We start from the raw sequence: 19,352 nt of genomic DNA on the forward strand, positions 1-19,352 counted from the left end.
CCCCAGTGTTTTGCTTACATTTAGTGTTCTGTAAAGAGTGATACTTCTAAAAACAATACTGTTTTGTTGATATAAAATCCTAAAATTTAGCATTTTTTTTTCAAAGAAAAAAAGCTGAAAAGAAAAAATTTTTCAAAGAAAAAATTCTTCATAGAATCCTGATGTAAGAGTCCCTAAAATATATCATTTAAAAAGCTGATGGAGAATAAACTGGGGGCCGAGTGTGGTGGCTCACGCTCACACTTTGGGAGGCTGAGGCGGGCAATCACTTGTGGCCAGGAGATCAAGACCAGCTTGGCCAACATGGTGAAACCTGTCTCTATTAAAAAGCAGCCCAAGGCCGGGTGCGGTGGCTCAAGCTTGTAATCCCAGCACTTTGGGAGGCCGAGGCGGGTGGATCACGAGGTCGAGAGATCGAGACCATCCTGGTCAACACGGTGAAACCCCGTCTCCACTAAAAATACAAAAAATTAGCTGGGCATGGTGGCACGTGCCTGTAATCCCAGCTACTCAGGAGGCTGAGGCAGGAGAATTGCCTGAACCCAGGAGGCGGAGGTTGCGGTGAGCTGAGATCGCGCCATTGCACTCCAGCCTGGGTAACAAGAGCGAAACTCTGTCTCAAAAAAAAAAAAAAAAAAAAAAGTAGCCCAGTGTGGCGGCGGATACCTGTAGTCCCAGCTACTTGGGTGGGTGAGGCAGGAGAATCACTTGAACCTGGAGGCAGAGGCTGCAGTGAGCTGAGATGGCGCCACTGCATTCCAGACTAGGCGACAGAGTGAGACTCATCACGCAAAAAAAATTTTTTTTAAGTAAACTGGGCGGGGGGGAACCCAAACAAACAAAAACCAACCAACCAACCAACCAACCAAAATCTTATGCAAAAGTAGATCCTGGGTGGGTAAAACATTATTTATAGAGTAACACTCTATGTATTCCTAAGCATCAGAACTGCTGACAAAGTCCTACAACTTCTAAAAAAAAAAATGTTAGAAATACGGTAAAATTTTTTGAGGGCATCTGAAGACATTTTAAATGTAAGCTCTAGAGAAGTAAAGTTCTTTCAGAATTAAAAAATATATACACATATTTCTCAAACAGTATATAGGCTCTGGGTTTTAAAAAGAAAGGACAGGGTACTACGGTACTTGCCAGAAATTTATATTTAGACAGAGCCCAACTGTCCTAACTTAGTGTTTATAAATCTTTTCCAGAGAAACTGGAAAACACACCATTTTATAAAAATGCATTATAGGGTTTTTGCTACGAGATACTGAATAAAATATATAATCCATATTTCCATTGTTAGTCAGTAGTGCAGAAACACACATGATCCCAAATGGCTGGGACAGAAGGGATCTCACCCCAAGGTTCCATGCTGACACAGGCCAAGTGAGCGAGGCTGTTTAAAACCGCACCAGTCGCTGTCATGACACAGCACTAACACTACTCACCAGGCAGGATGAGTGGCTACAAATTGAAGTGCAGATACAGAAGAGAGAGCAGCTCAATGTGTCCTTCCTCTGAGACTCCCACAGTTTAGTCCTGTAAGCCCCATTCCCGGAACGCCCTGATCTGCCCTCACCACACACAGCTCTCTGGTGGAGGCTTAGGGGCTGGGTTTTTGTTTCGCCTCTGATTCCCAACGTTAGTCTAGAAACACCTTTCTCACAGACATCTTTGATGGCATTGTCTTTTCAAATCAATTAACCAGTTTCAAGTCTTAACTCTTACACACAGCATATTTTAAAATAGACCATCCAAATCACCAAGTCGATCTGACTCTATGATGTGGCCCAGGACAGAATCCAAAGATTATTCAGCCCTTTCTCAAAATACCAACCAAATATCAAGAGATTGCCTACAGGTTTATTTTTCCCATCACTTTCCTTCTCTTGAATGAACTGTTTTAAAATTGAGTGAGCCAGGTAGCCAAAGCCAAGATCTCAAAGAGGTTAAGAATTTTAGGAAGAAAGAAAGGACCACATTCACTTCGGGCATACCATTTTCTTGTCCTCATGAGTTTTTCCTTTACTTAGTAGATAACTATGCAATGAGCTCAAACTGACCCATCATCCCAAGAATGGAAAAGAGAAAATGGCACTGATAGTGGTGCTGGTGGGGGGATAATTATATGAGAAAGAGAATTAGAATTAATTCACACCAAATTGTCTAAAATACTGAATTGAAGGGAAATAGGTCTTTGCAGAGAAAAAAAGAACTCTTTCTCCCAATTTTTTTGTAGAGATGAAGTCTCACTATGCTGCCCAGGCTGGTCTCGAACTCCTGGCCTCAAGCAATCCTCCCACTTCGGCCTTCCAAAGTGCTGGGATTACAGAAGAGTGACACTGTACTTGTCAACGTTGCTCTTTCTTTAGAGCTGCCATTGACATTGAAAAAAGAGATGATTCCTATTTTGTTTGATTCCTATTCTAACCCTTGGGAAGAAGGCATTATTGTCCATAGATACTAGGTTTCTTTTTACTTTTAATTCAAATGAATTGGGCTTTAGATCAGTATTGACTCTAGAAACTCAAAAATACATTATTCTAACCTACTACTGGGATAATGTAGGTGAATATATGTCTGAAAGTACCACTGAGAATTGCTCTGCTGTCAACAGCAATGAAGCCATCAGTAACAGCAGTAATAATACCATAATACTTTTCCATCCTGTTGTAAGCACAGAGAAGAATAGCTGCTGTTAGATTTTAACCGAAATCTGGGAGTGAGTGTGTCTGTGTGTGTGCTGGTGGGGGGGATGTTCGTAACTGAAAAGGAACATTCCTCAATGAAGAATACAGAGCACCTTCATCAGCCAGAAAACTCCAGCTTCTTCCCAATCATGTTAGTTAGATTTTTACCAAAGCATGGAGCATAAGCATCAAACAGTAGCAATGCTAAAAGCCAGCCAAGCTCCCTCATGCCAATGCCAATCTGTTAAAAACCTTTATCCCAGTGTTTGTGGAGGAGCTTCGTCTGAAACCACATGAGAGGGAAGAGGATCTTCAAATAAGACCACCAAGGGGATGACCACCAGGCAGACAGGCTTATTATCGGGAAGCCACCTAGCAGTAGAGAGGAATCACAGAGAACACTATCCAGCCACCAGCATGTCAGCACTTGCGTCAGAGACTGTGTGTATGTCCCAGAGGGAAGCTCCACTGGAACTGGGTAAAGGGTGGGGTAGGGGGAAACATATCTTTTTTTTTTTTTTTTTTCCCTAAGACCAAGTCTTGCTCTGTCACCCAGGGTGAAGTGCAATGGAGCGATCTCAGCTCACTGTGGCCTCCACCTCCTGGGTTCAGGCAATGCTCCTGTCTTAGCCTCCCAAATAGCTGGGACTACAGGCATGCATCACCATGCCCAGCTAAATTTTTGTATTTTTAAGAGAGACTGGGTTTCACCATGTTGTCTTGTAAGTCTTGTAAGCCTCATTCCTGGAATGCCTAGATCTGCCCTCACCACACGCAGCTCTGGTGGAGGCGTAGGCACTGGGTTTTTGTTTTGCCTCTGATCCCCAGCTGGTCTTGAACTCCTGACCTCAAGTGATCCGTCCACCTCAGTCTCCCAAAGTGTTGGCATTACAGGCATGAGCCACTGTGCCCGGCCATAAACATGACTTCTATATGGATAAAAGCAACACTGGAGAGCAAGGCCCGATCTGGATACAAAAGAGTAACTCATGTTAACACTGTGCATCAGGTCCCTGATGACTATTGGTTTGGCTGAGAGGATCAGAGGAATTAATGAATACTTACTAAATACTCATTGGTTATTCAAGGAGTTAATTTATATATAAGCAGGTAGCAATTGATTAAAATAAGAAACCTATGGTCTGGGATGGATACATGACTAAATTGATACCACTTCCAAACTCTGCAGAGTTAGTGACTAGAGATGTCTAGATCTGTGACATCAGCTGAAGCAATGAGCCCTCTCCAACGGGAGTTCCTCCAACTGGAGTTTGGAGTCTACATTCTCCTGCACACCGTGTATCCACTCAGGCTTCCAAAAGATCACTCACAGAAGACTTGTTGCTCAGGCAGGTTGTTAAATGACCCATTAATGTGATTCTGATGTCTGAACATCACTTTGTAATGTCTGGGATTCCTCCCAACTGGTGGGGAAGTGGGAGAGTGGAGTGAAGCTTGATTTCTAGCTATGGTCCACCCTGTACTGCAGGGCTAAAACTGACACCCTATTAATCTTAACACCCTACTCTTACTGTTTAAAGGCAGAAATCGACAAGCTTTTCTCATAAAGTTGTTTTTTCCCCATGTTTTCTTTGTGGTTCTATATATATATATGTGTGTGTGTGTGTGTGTGTGTGTGTGTGTGTGTGTGTGTGTGTGCGCTCGCTGCCCAGGCTGGAGTGCAATGGCGTGATTTTGGCTCATTGCAATCTCCACCTCCTTGGTTCAAGCGATTCTCCTGCCTTAGCCTCCCAAGTGGCTGGGATTACAAGCACTTGCCACCATGCCTGGCTAATTTTCTTTTGTATTTTTAGTAGAGACAGGGTTTCGTCATGTTGGCCAGGGTGGTCTTGAACTCCTGACCTAAGGTGATCCACCCACCTCAGTCTACGAAAGTGCTGGGATTACAGGCATGAGCCACTGCACCTGGCCTCTTTACGCTTCATATAAATACATCACACTTGTTTTTCACAGTCTGGCCTTTTCTTCCTTCTGTCTTTTCTTTCTTTCTCTTTCTTTCCATTTTTTTCTTTCTTTCTTTTTCTCTTTCCTTCCTTCCTCCTTCTCTTCCTTCTCCTCCTCTCCCTCTCCCTCTCTCTCTCTCCTTTCTTTTTTGAGACAGATTCTGGCTCTGTTGCCCAGGCTGTAGTGCAGTAGCGTGATCTCAGCTCACTGCAACCTCTACCTCTTAGGTTCAAGTGATTCTCGTGCTTCAGCTTCCCAAGTAGCTAGGATTACAGGCATGTGCCACCTGGGTAATTTCTGTATTTTTAGTAGAGATGGGGTTTCGCCATGTTAGCCAGGGTGGTCTCAAACTCCTGGTCTCAAGTAATCTGCCCATCTAAGCCTCCCAAAGTGCTGGGATTATAGGCACACCACCATGCCTGGGTAATTTCTGTATTTTTAGCAGAGATGGGGTTTCACTATATTGTCCAGGCTGGTCTTCAGGTCTTGGCCTCAAGTGATCTGCCTGTCTTGGCCTCCCAAAGTGCTAGGATTACAGGCGTGTGCCACCACACCCAGCTAATTTTTGTATTTTTAGTAGCGACAGGTTTTGCCATGTTGGTCAGACTGGTCTTGAATTCCTGACCTGAGGTGATTTGCCCGTCTTGGCCTCCCAAAGTGCTGAGATTACAGGCTCCAGTCATGGTGCCTGGTCCTATATTTCATTTTAATAAATAAAAAAAGAGGCCCCCTGAGGCACAAACTTCATAAACAGAAATCAATGAAAACACCAAAAGCTTTATTCCTGCAACAGAATCTCCATTCTGATGTGCCAGAGATCTGACTGATAATTATCTCACCATGTGCTTGCCTTGGCAGCACATATGCCAAAATTCTCTAAGCTCAAATTCTTCCTAGATAGGCTTATTCAAAAAGTAAAGTGAGAAAGCCAATATTTAAGGGAAGAGGCTCAACTGTGAAAAACAAAATGCTCTCCAAGTCCCTTGCCGGGTAGCAGCTGCCTGTCTTAGGGTCCTCCAGGCCCTGGAGGTCCAGCCTGGTTCAAGATGGGAACCTCAGGTGCTGCAAGATCAGATAAATGGGAAGGGGAGGTTGGACTGAGCCTACAAACTATCTTCTCAGGTGTCCCTAAATGCAGCCTCAGTTTATCCCCATAAAATCCTTCTAGTCCCAGGAATGTCATCTTGTGCCTGGTCATAGGAGAACACTGCTGTCTGGCTTCTAAGTCTCAGTCATCAAGTCTAGCAATTAAGAGACAGGGAGATGGGAAAAGAAAAGGCAAATTTATAAAACAGCAAAAAGGGAAAGAATTTGGTGTGTTTTATTTAATGCAGGCAGGTGTGTATAGATAGAAGAAGAAAGAAAATGTGAAGGAACATGGATTTTTAGATGTGAAACTTGGAGTGTAAGTCAAAGAGGCTATAAAGCATTTATTTTCATTACCATTTTTGTAAAAGTGATTTGGGCTTATTAAATAAGTATCTTTGAGGAAAAATCTCCAACTGAGTTTACACTAAAATGCTACGACTTTTATCTTTCCATTAGATTCGACGTGCAATTCCTGAATTTATTTTCACTATCATTTTTGTAAAAGTGATCTGGGCTTATTAAATAAGTACCTTTGGGGTAAAATTTCCAATTGAGTTTATACTAAAATGCTGAAAAGCTGTGACTTTTATCTTTCCATTAGATTCTATTTGAAATTCTTGAATTTATATTCTCTTGGGGATTTTCACATTCTCAAGGATTCAGATATGACAAGCTCCATAATGAGAAATTTGGTAAGGAATTCTGTCAAAATCATTCAGTACTCTAGGCGTGTGGAAACGTTACCACAATTGGCTTGGGAAGAAGAGGTCTCAAAAACGGGACAATCCATATCCTGGTTATAACTGAGGGAGAAGACCATCTCCTCTAAATCTTGTCATTAGTCATTCACTGATGGCCTTTTAAAGAAATGAGCAGTTTTATGTGTCTAAATGTGGAACGTGGAATGACACCTTATGCATGCTTATCCCTCACTAAATGGTGTGAGATGAGGAAATACCCAAGACACTGGACTACGGAGTGTGGGTCTTACCATTACTATTCAGAGTTTTCATGATAACTTCCATCTGTGCAAATTCATAGTTATAGTCTGGTTCAGAGGAAGCCTCACTGGCTGCATCCAGGTCATGCTCCGGTGGACCCGTTTCTTTTTCAAAGTCTTTCAACCAATCTCGGCGCTTCCTCTTAGGTAAGTTTATTCTGTGGGGTTTTTCACCATTAGAGAAAATCAACTTGTTTTACACTTAAACAGATAACAGAAAAAAAGTATAAGAAAATATATCACAGAACACAAAGACGTTACCTAAAAAAGTGATTATTTCCCCATAGGATTCGGTCACCATGCCACAGCTGGGTGGTACTGCACACAAGGGTGCCGTTCACACAGGACCTGAGAGAACATGAGGGAAAATACCAGGTCAACGGGAACGAGCACAAGACCCTGCCCTGGCAGCCAAAGAGATAACTAGGGGAGCTTTCTCTTAATAAAAAATGCATTCCAACTACTACTTAAAGAAGGAAGAGCAGAATGTGTAACCACTATGAAGACACACGATCTGATCCATGAGGACCAAGGGCTGCCAACATCCCTCAGAGAGTGATAACCTGACACCATGCACTCCTGATGGAGACAGAAAGCACCACCCATAGCCACCCAGTACCCTGGCATCATCCATGGCTATTCTTGTCAAAATTTGAACTGAACCTGATCAAGTTTCCACATGTAAATGCCAATTTACGAAATACAAAGAATAGAGGATATGAAATGATGCCATGGGATGCGCTGAGCAAAATCCTGACCGTGGGAACCTCTAGGATCAACAATGAGGTGACTTTGGCAAACAAAATACGAAGAAGAAGAGAGAAAGGCAGAGAGACAGAGACAAACACATACAGAGAGAGAGAGAGAGAGAGAGAGAGAGAGAGAGAGAGAGAGAGAGAGAGGAGAGAAAGAGGAAACCCATTTGGTAAAAGAGATCTAAGGAGGAATACTATAAAACCATGGTAGGATCTGATCTGGATCCTAATTTCAAGAAACAGCGGAAAAAGAACGCTGATGAGACAACTGGGGAAATCTGAACACTGACTGGCTATATGATGGTTAATAAGGAATTACTGTTATTTTAGGTATGGTGATAGTGAAACTATTTTTAAGAATCTTCATCTTTTAGAGAGACATACTGAGATATTTATGGATACAATGTTATAAAATCTGGAATCTGCTTTAAAGTATTTTTTCCCCCTATGGTGGGGGGGGGGTGGTAGTGGGTGCCTATAATCTCAGCTACTTGGGAGGCCGAGGCAGGAGGTTTGCTTGAACCCGGAAGGCAGAGGTTGCAGTAGGCCGAGATCTTGCCACTGCACTCCAGCTGGGGCAACAGAATGAGACTCTGTCACAAAATAAATTTAAAAAATAATTTTTTTTTTTTTTTTGAGACAGAGTGTTACTCTGGTTGTCCAGGCTGGAGCGCAATTATGCAATTATGGCTCACTATAGCCTCAACCTCCTGGGGTCAGGTGATCCTCCCACCTCATCCTCCTAAGTAGCTGAGACCAGAGGTGTGCACCACCACACCAGCTAATTTTTTGTAGAGTATGGGATTTCGCCATGTTGCTCAGGCTGGTCTTGAATTCCTGGACTCAAGCAATCTGCCTGCCTTGACCTCCCAAAGTGCTGGGATTACAGGTGTGAGCCACTGCTCCTGGCCTGCTTTAAAATAATTTGAAGGTAGAGGAAGGAGAAGGAGATATGGAAAGCATATAAATAACAAAATTGTCTATGAGGTGTTCATTTTTTGAACCTGAAGGATGGGTCCATGCATAGGGTTTCATTATATTTTTCTATTTTTTTTTTTGAGACAGGGTCTCGCTCTGTAACCCAGGCTGGAGTGCCGTGGCATGATCATGGCTTACTGTAGCCTTGACCTCCTGAGCTTGAGTGATCCTCCCACCTCAGCCTTGTAAGTAGCTGGGATTACAGGCATCGACTATCATGCCTGGCTAATTTATTTATTTATTTTCTGTAGAGATGGTATCTCACTATACTGCCCAGGCTGGCCTTGAACTCCTGGGCTTAAGCGATACTCTCGCCTCAGCCTCGCAAAGTGCTGGGATTACAGGTGTGAGCCATCCCACCTAGCCAATTTTCTGGTATTTAAAAACAAAACAGAACATTGGAGGTGGAGGAGATAACTAGTTAATTCAAGGTTAATTTGCCAAAGGACTGTCAGGTAAAGTTTGATCAAAGAAAAATGATATTTTTGAGTTCCAATTTTCTACTTAGTTACTTTTTTCACTTAATCTCATTATCTGACTCCTGATCTTTACAGGGTTCTAAAGCTCAGAGTTATGGAATAAGTGGAACTAGAACTCGCATATGAAAATAGTCACGACTTCACAGTAATCACTCTCTATAATCAGAAAGCAAGGCCCCCTGAGGACCCAGGGCACCCTTAACTTTAATACAGCTGAAAGCAAACAGAAAGAGGCAGCAATCTCCTTCTGAAAATAAGGCACACAAGACACGTGAAGTCACCATGAACTTTTCTTACCTTGCATTTTCTTTTGGAGTAAGAGTGACGTCTCCATCAGAGGCAATGTCAATCTCACAGTGCTCAGGCTGAATCCCTATGCCAAAAAGCTGGATATCCTGTGAGGTATCTGCACCCACCCTGGTGTGATCCTAGTAAAAGTTTATTAAAGAAAGAAAAACCCACACTATGAGTAACTCGACAAAAATTTATCACAATCAATTTGAATAACTCAGCAGCATATGCACAAAAATATTAAATGAATCCTGCCAGAGATGCTAAATATCTTAAGCATTAAAAGTACAAAGCTCACCCTTAATACGTCAAATATTAAAAAGCGTTTAAACACTACCAAAAAGATCCCCAATCAGCAAAGATTTCAGAACATAGGAAATTGGACTTGACAGAATACTGAGTTTCAATTTTGACTTGACCATTTCACTCTCTGAGCCTCAGTTTCGTTGTTGGCAAAACCAGGATAATATTATCTATTTCACCTACTTAGATTTCTTTTAAGGATCATCTGAGTTAACAGTGAAAGCGTTTTGAAAACAGTTACATAAATTTAAGAACTATTAAAAAGCAGTTTCATTGACAGTCATATTTTAAAACATTTAACTTTTAAAATGCTAAAAATTTTGAGTTTCTAATACTGATGTTACATAGAGTACTGAGGCCTGTGGATCATACCATGTACAAAATTGTGTGATTTTTTTCTTGTTTTGGGATGCCTCACTCTGTCACCCAGGCTTAAGTGCAGTGGTGCGATCTCAGCTCACTGCACCCTCTGCCTCCTGGGTTCAAGTGATTCTCTTGCCTAAGCCTCCTGAGTAGCTGGGATTACAGGTATACACCCCCATGTCTGGCTAATGTTTAAGACAGGGGTTTCATCATGTTTGCCAGACTGGTCTTGAACTCCTGGCCTCAAGTGATCTGCCTGCCCTGGCCTCTAGGATTACTGGCCTGAGCCACTGTGCCTGGTCTCATGTGATTTAAGTACCTGGCATCTCAGACATACAAGAACTGAGACTATTGGTGATTCAGTCACTGCTTATCTCATTTTTTTCTATTTCTCTTAAAATCGTTCAATAACTATAATAATACCTCTCTAATTGACAGAGAAAGTATAAGAATTGGTCTATCAATATTAAGATTTCAGAGATATTGTTTCCCAAGATCTATGAAAAGAAAGAAAAGAAAAAAATAAAAGCAAAGCAAAACAAAACAAAACAAAACAAAAGATTTCAGAGCTAATTTCTTACCCCTACTCATTGCCTAAATGAATAGATCTTTAGTTTGTTGGGGGACCTTCAATAACTCAGGGGCTATTTGTACCATATTATGTCTCTAGGAAAAGTAGAAGGGAAAGGATCATAGAAGACTGAGCCTCCTTGCTTCAACTCTGGCTTATTCTCCATTGCATTGTATATATTCACTAGGCAGATCAGAATCCTTCACAAGGTGCCTCACTGTTCACAAGGGGGCAATACCTCTGCATTTAGAGATTTAGGTGTGTGGACAGCATATATAAGCTGCCTTTAGGTCCCCACGTCCCCAATCCTTGAAAGTTCGTTTCTGTGACTCAGAAAGAGTGTATATGTGTGAGGTTAAAAATGCCCTGATGGCTGCCTGAATGCCATATGTCAGTCGTGGTGTCCTACACTAATGTCCACCAGATGTCTTATTTCTCACTTTGCAGAGTAAGCAAGCAGTTCTGAAAGTGTGATCTGAGAACCCCTGGAGTCTCTGGGAACCCTGCAGGAGGCTACAAGGTCAAAATTACTTTAACAGAAACATGAACACGTTGTTTGCCTTTGCTCTCTCATTTTATCATGCGTGTGATGGTAGAGTTTTCCAGAGTTATAGCCCTGAAGGCTAGGGGTTGTATGTTTATGTTTGTAGTTTAAAATATTCTCAGTCTTAGCATCCAGTGCAGGAAACACAGATATGACCCAGATACATGAAAGTTCTTTAGAGTCCTTGATACTTTCTATGAGTGTAAATGGGTTCTGAAGTCAGAAAATTTGAGAACCACTACAGTAAGCTATGCAACGTGGATGTCCTGCAACCACAGAGGCAACAGGGTGCCACATCCCACCTCTACACTTGAAGGGTGATTATGGGACCAAAAGTTATTTCTTGAGGATATAGGTTTACAAGGGATAGATCTAGAAGAACCCTGTTATTTATTTAATCTAGCACGAGGGTCTGCTTTAGGCTTGTGTTGATCTTGAGATCTCCTTGGAATCACTCAGAAGCATAACTAAGAATCTCCAGAGCTTCTCAGGATCTTTGTGGAAGAACACAGATATTCCCCAAATCCTTGTCATCTCACACCTAGAGCCTTCTCATATAGGTAGGCATCACCTCGACACCTACTGTTGCCCACTTGTACCTCTCTGAAGCCTGGACTCACAGGAGATCAGTCCCAACTGCACAGCCCCACAAGATAAAAAAAAAAAAAAAAAAAAAAAAAAAATAGCTGTTTTTCCTTCTCAGTGGTGATCTGAGGGCACTATCCATCTTCTTACTTTTACTGAGGGCTAACCTGGATACAAAAAGCAACATCACAGAGACAGGCACCCAGATTCAACTAGGAACTATATAGGAATGAATCTTGATTGCAACTATGTATTTATATATTCTCCTACCTTTAAATAATAAACCAGAAGTTCGTTAAGAGCAGGGTCTGCATTCAGGTTGACTAAGTAGCATTTGTCATCCCCCACCTTGATACCAGACATCTCCAGGGAAATCCCCATGCTTTCAAGCTGTCGTTGTCTTTCCTGCACAAAAACAGACAAATGAAGGAAACTCTATTTGTTGTTCTATTCACAAGATGTATACACGGAAAGAGTAAGTCACTGTTCCTGGGGACAATGCCAATGGGATTACACATGCTACTCTCCTCAACCACATTTACAGAGTCTACAGTGCATGACATCTTGTGGCAGGAGTGATAGGGGCACCAAGGATGAATGAGACACCATTTTGACTCCTAAGGGGCTTAGAGTCTGGTACAAGGGACAAGACCACAAAACTAGAGGACAAAAGAGGAGAGTGCTGTGCTATTGGAAGGGGACAAAATGCCAGGGGCTTCAAAGGAGAGAGATCGTGATGGATTAAGAGACCAAGAAAGGCTGGAGAAAGAGAATACATCTGAGATAGTTCTTGAAGCATAAGAAGAATTTCAACAGATATATAAAGATAGGGTGTTCTTGGGGCAGGACATACGGAAACACAGTAAAGAAAGCCTCTGGATATACTAGATGATTTCAGGGGCAAAGAACCCCTGGCAAATATGGGAAAGCAGTGGGAGCTGAGGCTGGGAGAGAAGGTTGGGTCTCTACTGTGGAAGGCCTTGTATTCATTCATTCATTCAAGATACATTTATTAGAGTCTACAATGTAGTAGTTATTGATCTCGGGCTGCAAATACAGCACTGAATCAAATAAAGTCCTGTCTTTCATGAAAGCTTATATTTTGGTGGGAGAAACAGCTTGTAAGAAAGCAGGCAAGTCAATATGGTACATAGAATTTCCAATGGTGTTAAGTAATATGAAGAAACATAAAGCAATGTTAACAGGATAGTGATTAAGGATAGGGGTATGTGTGGGTGTGAATGATATCTATAAGAAACATATCAGCAGAAGGTTGGACTGGGTTCCAGTGACTGCTGTTAAGCTGCTTGATGGAGATGGTCCAATATTTCCAAATGGTCAATGAGATTAAAAATGTTTGTGAAATATATAATGTAGAGAAATTCATGATGCACATAACTCCTGAGAATTAGTCCTTCCTTTATATCTTAAGTAAAAGTTAAAATACAAACATATAGTATTTCCTAACAAGCCCAAAGAATCAAACACATTACAAAAATTATGATATGCTTATGTTACAAATTCTGTGTCAATTAGGCAGCCTCTTCAGGGGCTGAGGCGGGTGGATCACCTGAGGTCAGGGGTCTGAGACCAGCCTGGGCAAGTTGGTGAATCCATGTCTCTACTAAAAAAGTACAAAAATTACCAAGGTGTGGTGGCATGTGCCTGTAGTCTTAGCTACTTGGGAGGCTGAGGCAGAATAGCTTGAACCTGGGAGGCGGGGGTTGCAGGAAGCAGAGATCACACCACTGCATTCCAGCCTGGGTGACAAAGTAAGGCTCCATCTCCATCAATCAATCAATAGGATAAAAATTAAAATGAGGTAGCTTCATGCTTTGCCAGGTGATTTAAAAATCACAAAATAAGGCCAACATGGTGACTCACACTTGTAATCCTAGCACTTTGGGAGGTCAAGGTGAGTGGATTGCCTGAGCTCAGGAGTTTGAGATCAGCCTGTGAAATCCCATCTCTACTAAAGTACAAAAAAAAAAAATTAGCCAGGTGTAATGGCACACACCTCTAGTGCCAACTACTCAGGAGGCTGAGGCAGGTGAATTGCCTGAACCCAGGAGGCAGAGGGTGCAGTGAGCTGAGATCGAGCCACTGCACTCCAGCCTGGGCGACAGAGTGAGACCCTCTGGGGGAAAAAAAAATCACAAAACAGCAAATATGAAGAGCAGGAAATACAAATGATATTTTTTGTAACCATGTCTGTTCAAATTTAGCGCTAACATGTCTAGAAATTTATGGGCCATATTGTATGTTGATAAAAAGACATGGAGTCAGTGTCTAAAAGTGATGTTTGCTGGGTCAGGCACAGTGGCTCACGCCTGTAACCCCAGCACTCTGGGAGGCTGAGGCAGAAGAATCATTTGAGCTCAGGAGTTTGGGACCAGCCTAGGCAACAAAGTAAGATCCCAGCTCTACAAAAAAAAAAAAAAAAAAAAACAGAAAAAATTAGCTGGGCATGGTAGCACATGCCTGTGGTCACAGCTACTTGGGAGAATCACTTGAGCCCACTATGTTGAGGCTGCAAGAGAGCTCTGATTGAGCTGCTGTACTCCAGCCTGGGAGACCCGGTCTCAAAAAAAAAAAAAAAAAAAAAAAAGGTGATCTTTGCAATCTCTGGTTCAGCAGGAAAGGGTCCTTAAAAGACTTTCTGAAGCTGGGTGTGCTGACTAACGCCTATAATCATAGCACTTTGGAGGCTGAGGTGGGCAGATCACCTGAGGTCAGGAGTTTGAGACCAGCCTGGCCAACATGGTAAAACCCCATCTCTACTAAAAATGCAAAAATTAGCCAGGCATGGTGGTAGGCACCTGTAATTCCAGCTACTCAGGAGACTGAGGCAGATGACTTGCTTGAGCCTGGGTGGTGGATGTTGTAGTGAGCCAAGATCCCACCTCTGCACTCCAGCCTGGGCGACAGAGTGAGACTCTGTCTCAAAAAAAAAAAAAAAAAAGACTTTCTGAAGAGGATAGGAAACTACACAGAAAAGACAATAAATGAAAAAGAATCCCAATACCTTAGGGCTAAATTATCAAGCTACCTGTGCGATCTCTTCTGTTTTCCTCAGCTTCTCTTCCCAAGTCACTGTTAGTTCTTTTATCAGCTTTTCAGACTCTTCAAGCTTCTCCTTTAGTTCAGGGGCCTTCATGGCCTTAAAATGAAACCAGAGGTAGATGACATTCAAAATTTTTCCAGCATTATGTACAAGACAATCAGTTACTGTCCCTCATAAGTAGTTAACAATAGTCTGTTGGAAAAAATTAAGTTATATGCTGTTAGGGTGGGTTTTAACCTTTATTAATCAAACGAATGTTAAGAGAACATGGCTGCTCCTGTTGCAAGGAGAAAAAGAAATACCAACGTCCTGAGTGAACATGAAATAAATCATTAGAGTCATTTTATCCATCATACTTAGATCTTACATTTAAAGCCCTAACAGATACTAACGTTCAACTTTGAAACAGATAATTAGGAAAAAAGTTTACTTAAGCAGACTTCTTTTTCAATAAGACAGAGGTTAACACTCATCATCAATAAATGAATTCCAGTCAAATTAACCTGCTAGAAAAGGTAAAGACTTCTCATGTATTCTAAATTTTGAATCTGGGTGTTTGGACTACCTTTCTCCACTGATGGTAATACATTTTGCTTATTTATCGTTCACCCAGAAGCAGCATAGCTGGTTAAAAGGGCAGTGGTTTCCCTTCTCATTTGTTCAGGGAGAGTAACTAAGAGGTTTCAATACAGATATTTGCAGCTTAACAAAATATTCAGGGGAGAGGTCTTTCCTTGTCGATGATATGCTTTGACACCTTAAAGTAACATAAACCTCTACAGAGTAAAACTCTATGAACAAGAAAGACGGCAGAGCTTGAACAAGAAGCTGGGATGTGATGATATGAAAGCTAGCTGAGTATGCCTGAGGCTTATGGTATTAACAAGGCCAGACAGTGGCATTTAGTGCTGAGTACAGTGGGACATACATGAAAATTACAGACCGGACTGATGGCTCATGCCTGTAATCTCAACACTTCGGGAGGCTGAGGTGGGCAGATCACTTGAGACCAGGAGTTCGAGACCAGCCTGGCTAACATGATGAAACACTGTCTCTACTAAAAATATAAAAAATTTGCTAGGTATAATGGCATATGCCTGTCTGTAATCCTAGCTACTTGGGAGGCTGAGACAAGAGAATCACTTGAACCCAGGAGGTGGTGGTTGCAGTGATCCAAGATAGTGCCACTGCACTCCAGCCTGGGCAACAGAGCGAGATTCTGTCGAAAACAAATGAACAAACAGAATAAAAGAAACAGAAAAATAAGGGCCAGGCGCGGTGGCTCAAGCCTGTAATCCCAGCACTTTGGGAGGCCAAGGCAGGTGGATCACAAGGTCAAGAGATCGAGACCATCCTGGTCAACATGGTGAAACCCCGTCTGTACTAAAAATACAAAACATTAGCTGGGCATGGTGGTGCATGCCTGTAATCCCAGCTACTGAGGAGGCTGAGGCAGGAGAATTGCCTGAACCCAGGAGGCGGAGGTTGCGGTGAGCCGAGATCATGCCATTGCACTCCAGCCTGGGTAACAAGAGCGAAACTCCATCTCAAAAAAAAAAAAAACAGAAAAATAAAACTCTAGGTGGATCTATGTGGCTCTTCTTTTATGTCCTTTGGTCAGGTATTGCTTGAGCCACCTGATCTAGATTATGAGGTCACAGTAGAAATGCAAATAAGTAGATGATCTACCTATAAACACATTGCAGAACCATTATATTTTCCTCCTAGCATCACAACTATTTTCAAAGTTTATCAGCATTTTATTTTTTCTGGTGTTTTGCTACCCTTCTTAGCATCAATTTAAAAATTACACTTAATGCACTGAATGATTATAAACAATGATAATAAAAATCAGCAACATTTATTGAGCACTTACTATGTGGAAGACATTGTGCTAAGTGCTTTCTAGTATCATTATTAGGCTAGGGGTTAGGGATAAACAAAATTGTTAAGGCAGGGCACAGGGGCTTACGCCTGTAATCCCAGCACTTTGGGAGGCCGCGGTGGGTGGATCATGGGGTCAGGAGATCAAGACCATCCTGGCCAACATGATGAAACCACATCTCTACTAAATATACAAAAATTAGCTGAGTGTGGTGGCAGATGCCTATCAACCCAGCTACTCTGGAGGCGGAAGCAGGAGAATCTCTTGAACCTGAAGACAGAAGTTGCAGTGAGCTGAGGTCACACCACTGCGCTCCAGCTTGGTGACAGAGCAAGATTCCGTCTCAAAAAAAAAAAAAAAAAAAGAAAAAGAAAAAAATTAATAAAACACAGCATTTTGTAATTTAAGAGCCACAGCCTGAAAGAAGAGAAAGATATATGAATAAACAATTACAACACAATGCCAAGATCACCAATGAATAGAGTATTCAGACTCCTGGCTATAGTGTTTTGTGTTTTCAGTCTTCTATTGATTACTTTTTGATGAAATATGCTGATGAATAAAAGTATTTACATAGTGTCTGGCATATAAGTGATCCATAAATAGTGGCCATTAACTCTGTTTTTCTTTCTTTTTTTCTGACAAGTTAATACCCTCCCAACTTCAGTGGAGTCAGAAGAGAGTGGCGAAGGAATGTAAACTTAGAAGTGTCAGTTATACTCCCAAGTCCTGACATGTGGAACCCTGTGACTTAAATAAGGCACTTGGCCTCCAAAGCTGTCCTCTTACATATTTCAAATGAGACACTGCTTCATCCAATAACTGTCAAAGAGTAATACCTATTTGGAATAGTATATCATTATTAAAGTTTGAGTAAAGCCAAAGAAGGAAGATAACAATACAAAAAGATTTTCTTTCTTGCCAGGGCCTGATATAAATGAAAAAGTAAAAGATTTCTCAAGTATTCCTAATGTTTAATTATCCTTGATCATGCTGTTTCCATGGCTTAATAAGGAGATGATACCTAACTAAGTTCTCTGAAAATTGCAAGGCCCTGTGGAAACACAGTCTATAATGTTAATAAAAACAGCATACTTTCCTATTGACAATTCAAAGGCCAACTGATTTACTGAAGCAAATGGTCAGGTAGTAGCAGGAATTCTCTCTCATTTGTTTGCTTCTGTGACTGTAAGTTCCTAGGACATAAGTCTTGTATTACTTGTGTTGGTCTTCACAATGCTTAGCACTTGGCAGATGCCAATCAACACTGAAGTGCTGAACCACACTGAGATGATGTGTTAATTAGTCTATTCTCACACTGCTATAAAGAAATACCTCAGACTGGGTAATTCATAAAGAAAAGAGGTTTAATTGGCTCGTGGTTCCACAGGCAGTATAAAAAGCATGGCTGGGCCGGGCACAGTGGCTCAAGCCTGTAATCCCAGCACTTTGGGAGGCCGAGGCGGGTGGATCACAAGGTCGAGAGATCAAGACCATCCTGGTCAACATGGTGAAACCCCATCTCTACTAAAAATACAAAAAATTAGCTGGGCATGGTGGCACGTGCCTGTAATCCCAGCTACTCAGGAGGCTGAGGCAGGAGAATTGCCTGAACCCAGGAGGCGGAGGTTGCGGTGAGCCGAGATCGCGCCATTGCACTCCAGTCTGGGTAACAAGAGCGAAACTCCGTCTCAAAAAAAAAAAAAAAAAAAAAGCATGGCTGCGGAGGCCTCAGCAAACTTACAATCATGGCTAAGGGGAAGCAGGCACTTCCTACGTGACTGAGCAGGAGAAAGGGAGTGAAGGAGGAGGTGGCACACCATGTTAAACAACCAGATCTGGTGAGCACTCACTATCACAAGAACAGCAAGGGAGAAGGCCACCCCCATGATCCAATCACCTCCTCCAACACTGGGGATTACAATTTGATATGAGATTTGGGTGGACACACAAACCCAAACCATATCAGATGACCTACAACTGCAAACAATGACCTACAACTGCAAACGAGCACACCCTTGCCAGTTAAATCCCGCAAGCCAGGGAACTTTACCAAAGGGGAGCACCAGGCTGCTTTTACCTCTGCCTGAGAGAGCTGCTCTCTCAGTTTTTCAACTTCCTCCCGCAGTTCTCGGATCACTTTTGCGTTGGGGTCCTCATTCACAACAGCATGGTTCACAATCCTTTTGGCTCGGTCTGCATATCTTAACGTGGAGAGGGTCTCTTCATAGTTATCTGCTGCTGGGCTGATGGTAGCTATCATAGAGGTTTGGCTATTTCCTCCCAAATTGTCCTGCAAAGTATTTCAAACAGCATCTTAGGAAGCCCATTCCGTGGACAACACGTACAATCAAAGCACTAAATGTGTTATGTATGACATTATTCTCTGTAAAGGAAACATTATGTGGAAATGGGCTTGCATTTTACAAATAATGTCACGACAAGATGAAATGTGTTTTCTCTATATTCACAGCAATGAATAATGCCTGTCAAATAGCATTCTAATGGAACAAAAAGCAGTAGAAAATAGTTTTTATTCTGTGTTCCTAGGAATTAAAATAACTGTCAGCAGGAGAGTTCTTTATATATTCGCTTAGCTTTGCACACAACTTTACTCTGTGGCATCTGGAACAGCCAATTTTTAGTTGGAAAAGAAAACTAGAGCAATGGATTACCTTAAGTAGCCAAGTGAGGACTGAATCGCGATAAGGCACAAATTTGTTTTTACCCTTGCCAGCCGCCTGGTCAGCCAGTGATGATATAACCAACCCCAAGGTTGTAAGCGAT

At 42.0% G+C, this 19,352-nt stretch overlaps 1 protein-coding gene across 8 annotated transcripts in view; it reads right to left on the minus strand.

The window, feature by feature from the left end:
- KIF13A (kinesin family member 13A) overlaps positions 1–19,352 on the minus strand; it is a 226,989-nt gene that overhangs the window by 60,241 nt on the left and 147,396 nt on the right. For 4 of the 8 annotated variants that reach the window (XM_074398480.1, XM_074398482.1, XM_074398481.1 and 1 more), the window contains exons 10-17: positions 19,241–19,352; positions 18,646–18,858; positions 14,666–14,776; positions 11,887–12,021; positions 9,257–9,387; positions 7,009–7,095; positions 6,739–6,905; positions 2,946–3,065 (exon numbers count right to left, since the gene is read on the minus strand). In XM_074398480.1, coding sequence (XP_074254581.1) covers positions 2,946–3,065; positions 6,739–6,905; positions 7,009–7,095; positions 9,257–9,387; positions 11,887–12,021; positions 14,666–14,776; positions 18,646–18,858; positions 19,241–19,352 — 1,076 coding nt within the window. The remainder of the gene's footprint in view (positions 1–2,945; positions 3,066–6,738; positions 6,906–7,008; positions 7,096–9,256; positions 9,388–11,886; positions 12,022–14,665; positions 14,777–18,645; positions 18,859–19,240) is intronic. The other 4 variants (XM_074398485.1, XM_074398484.1, XM_039462652.2 and 1 more) reach the window with 1 other exon arrangement.

Source organism: Saimiri boliviensis, chromosome 4 (genome assembly GCF_048565385.1).
Source record: "Saimiri boliviensis isolate mSaiBol1 chromosome 4, mSaiBol1.pri, whole genome shotgun sequence".
NCBI classification, from domain to species: domain Eukaryota; kingdom Metazoa; phylum Chordata; class Mammalia; order Primates; family Cebidae; genus Saimiri; species Saimiri boliviensis.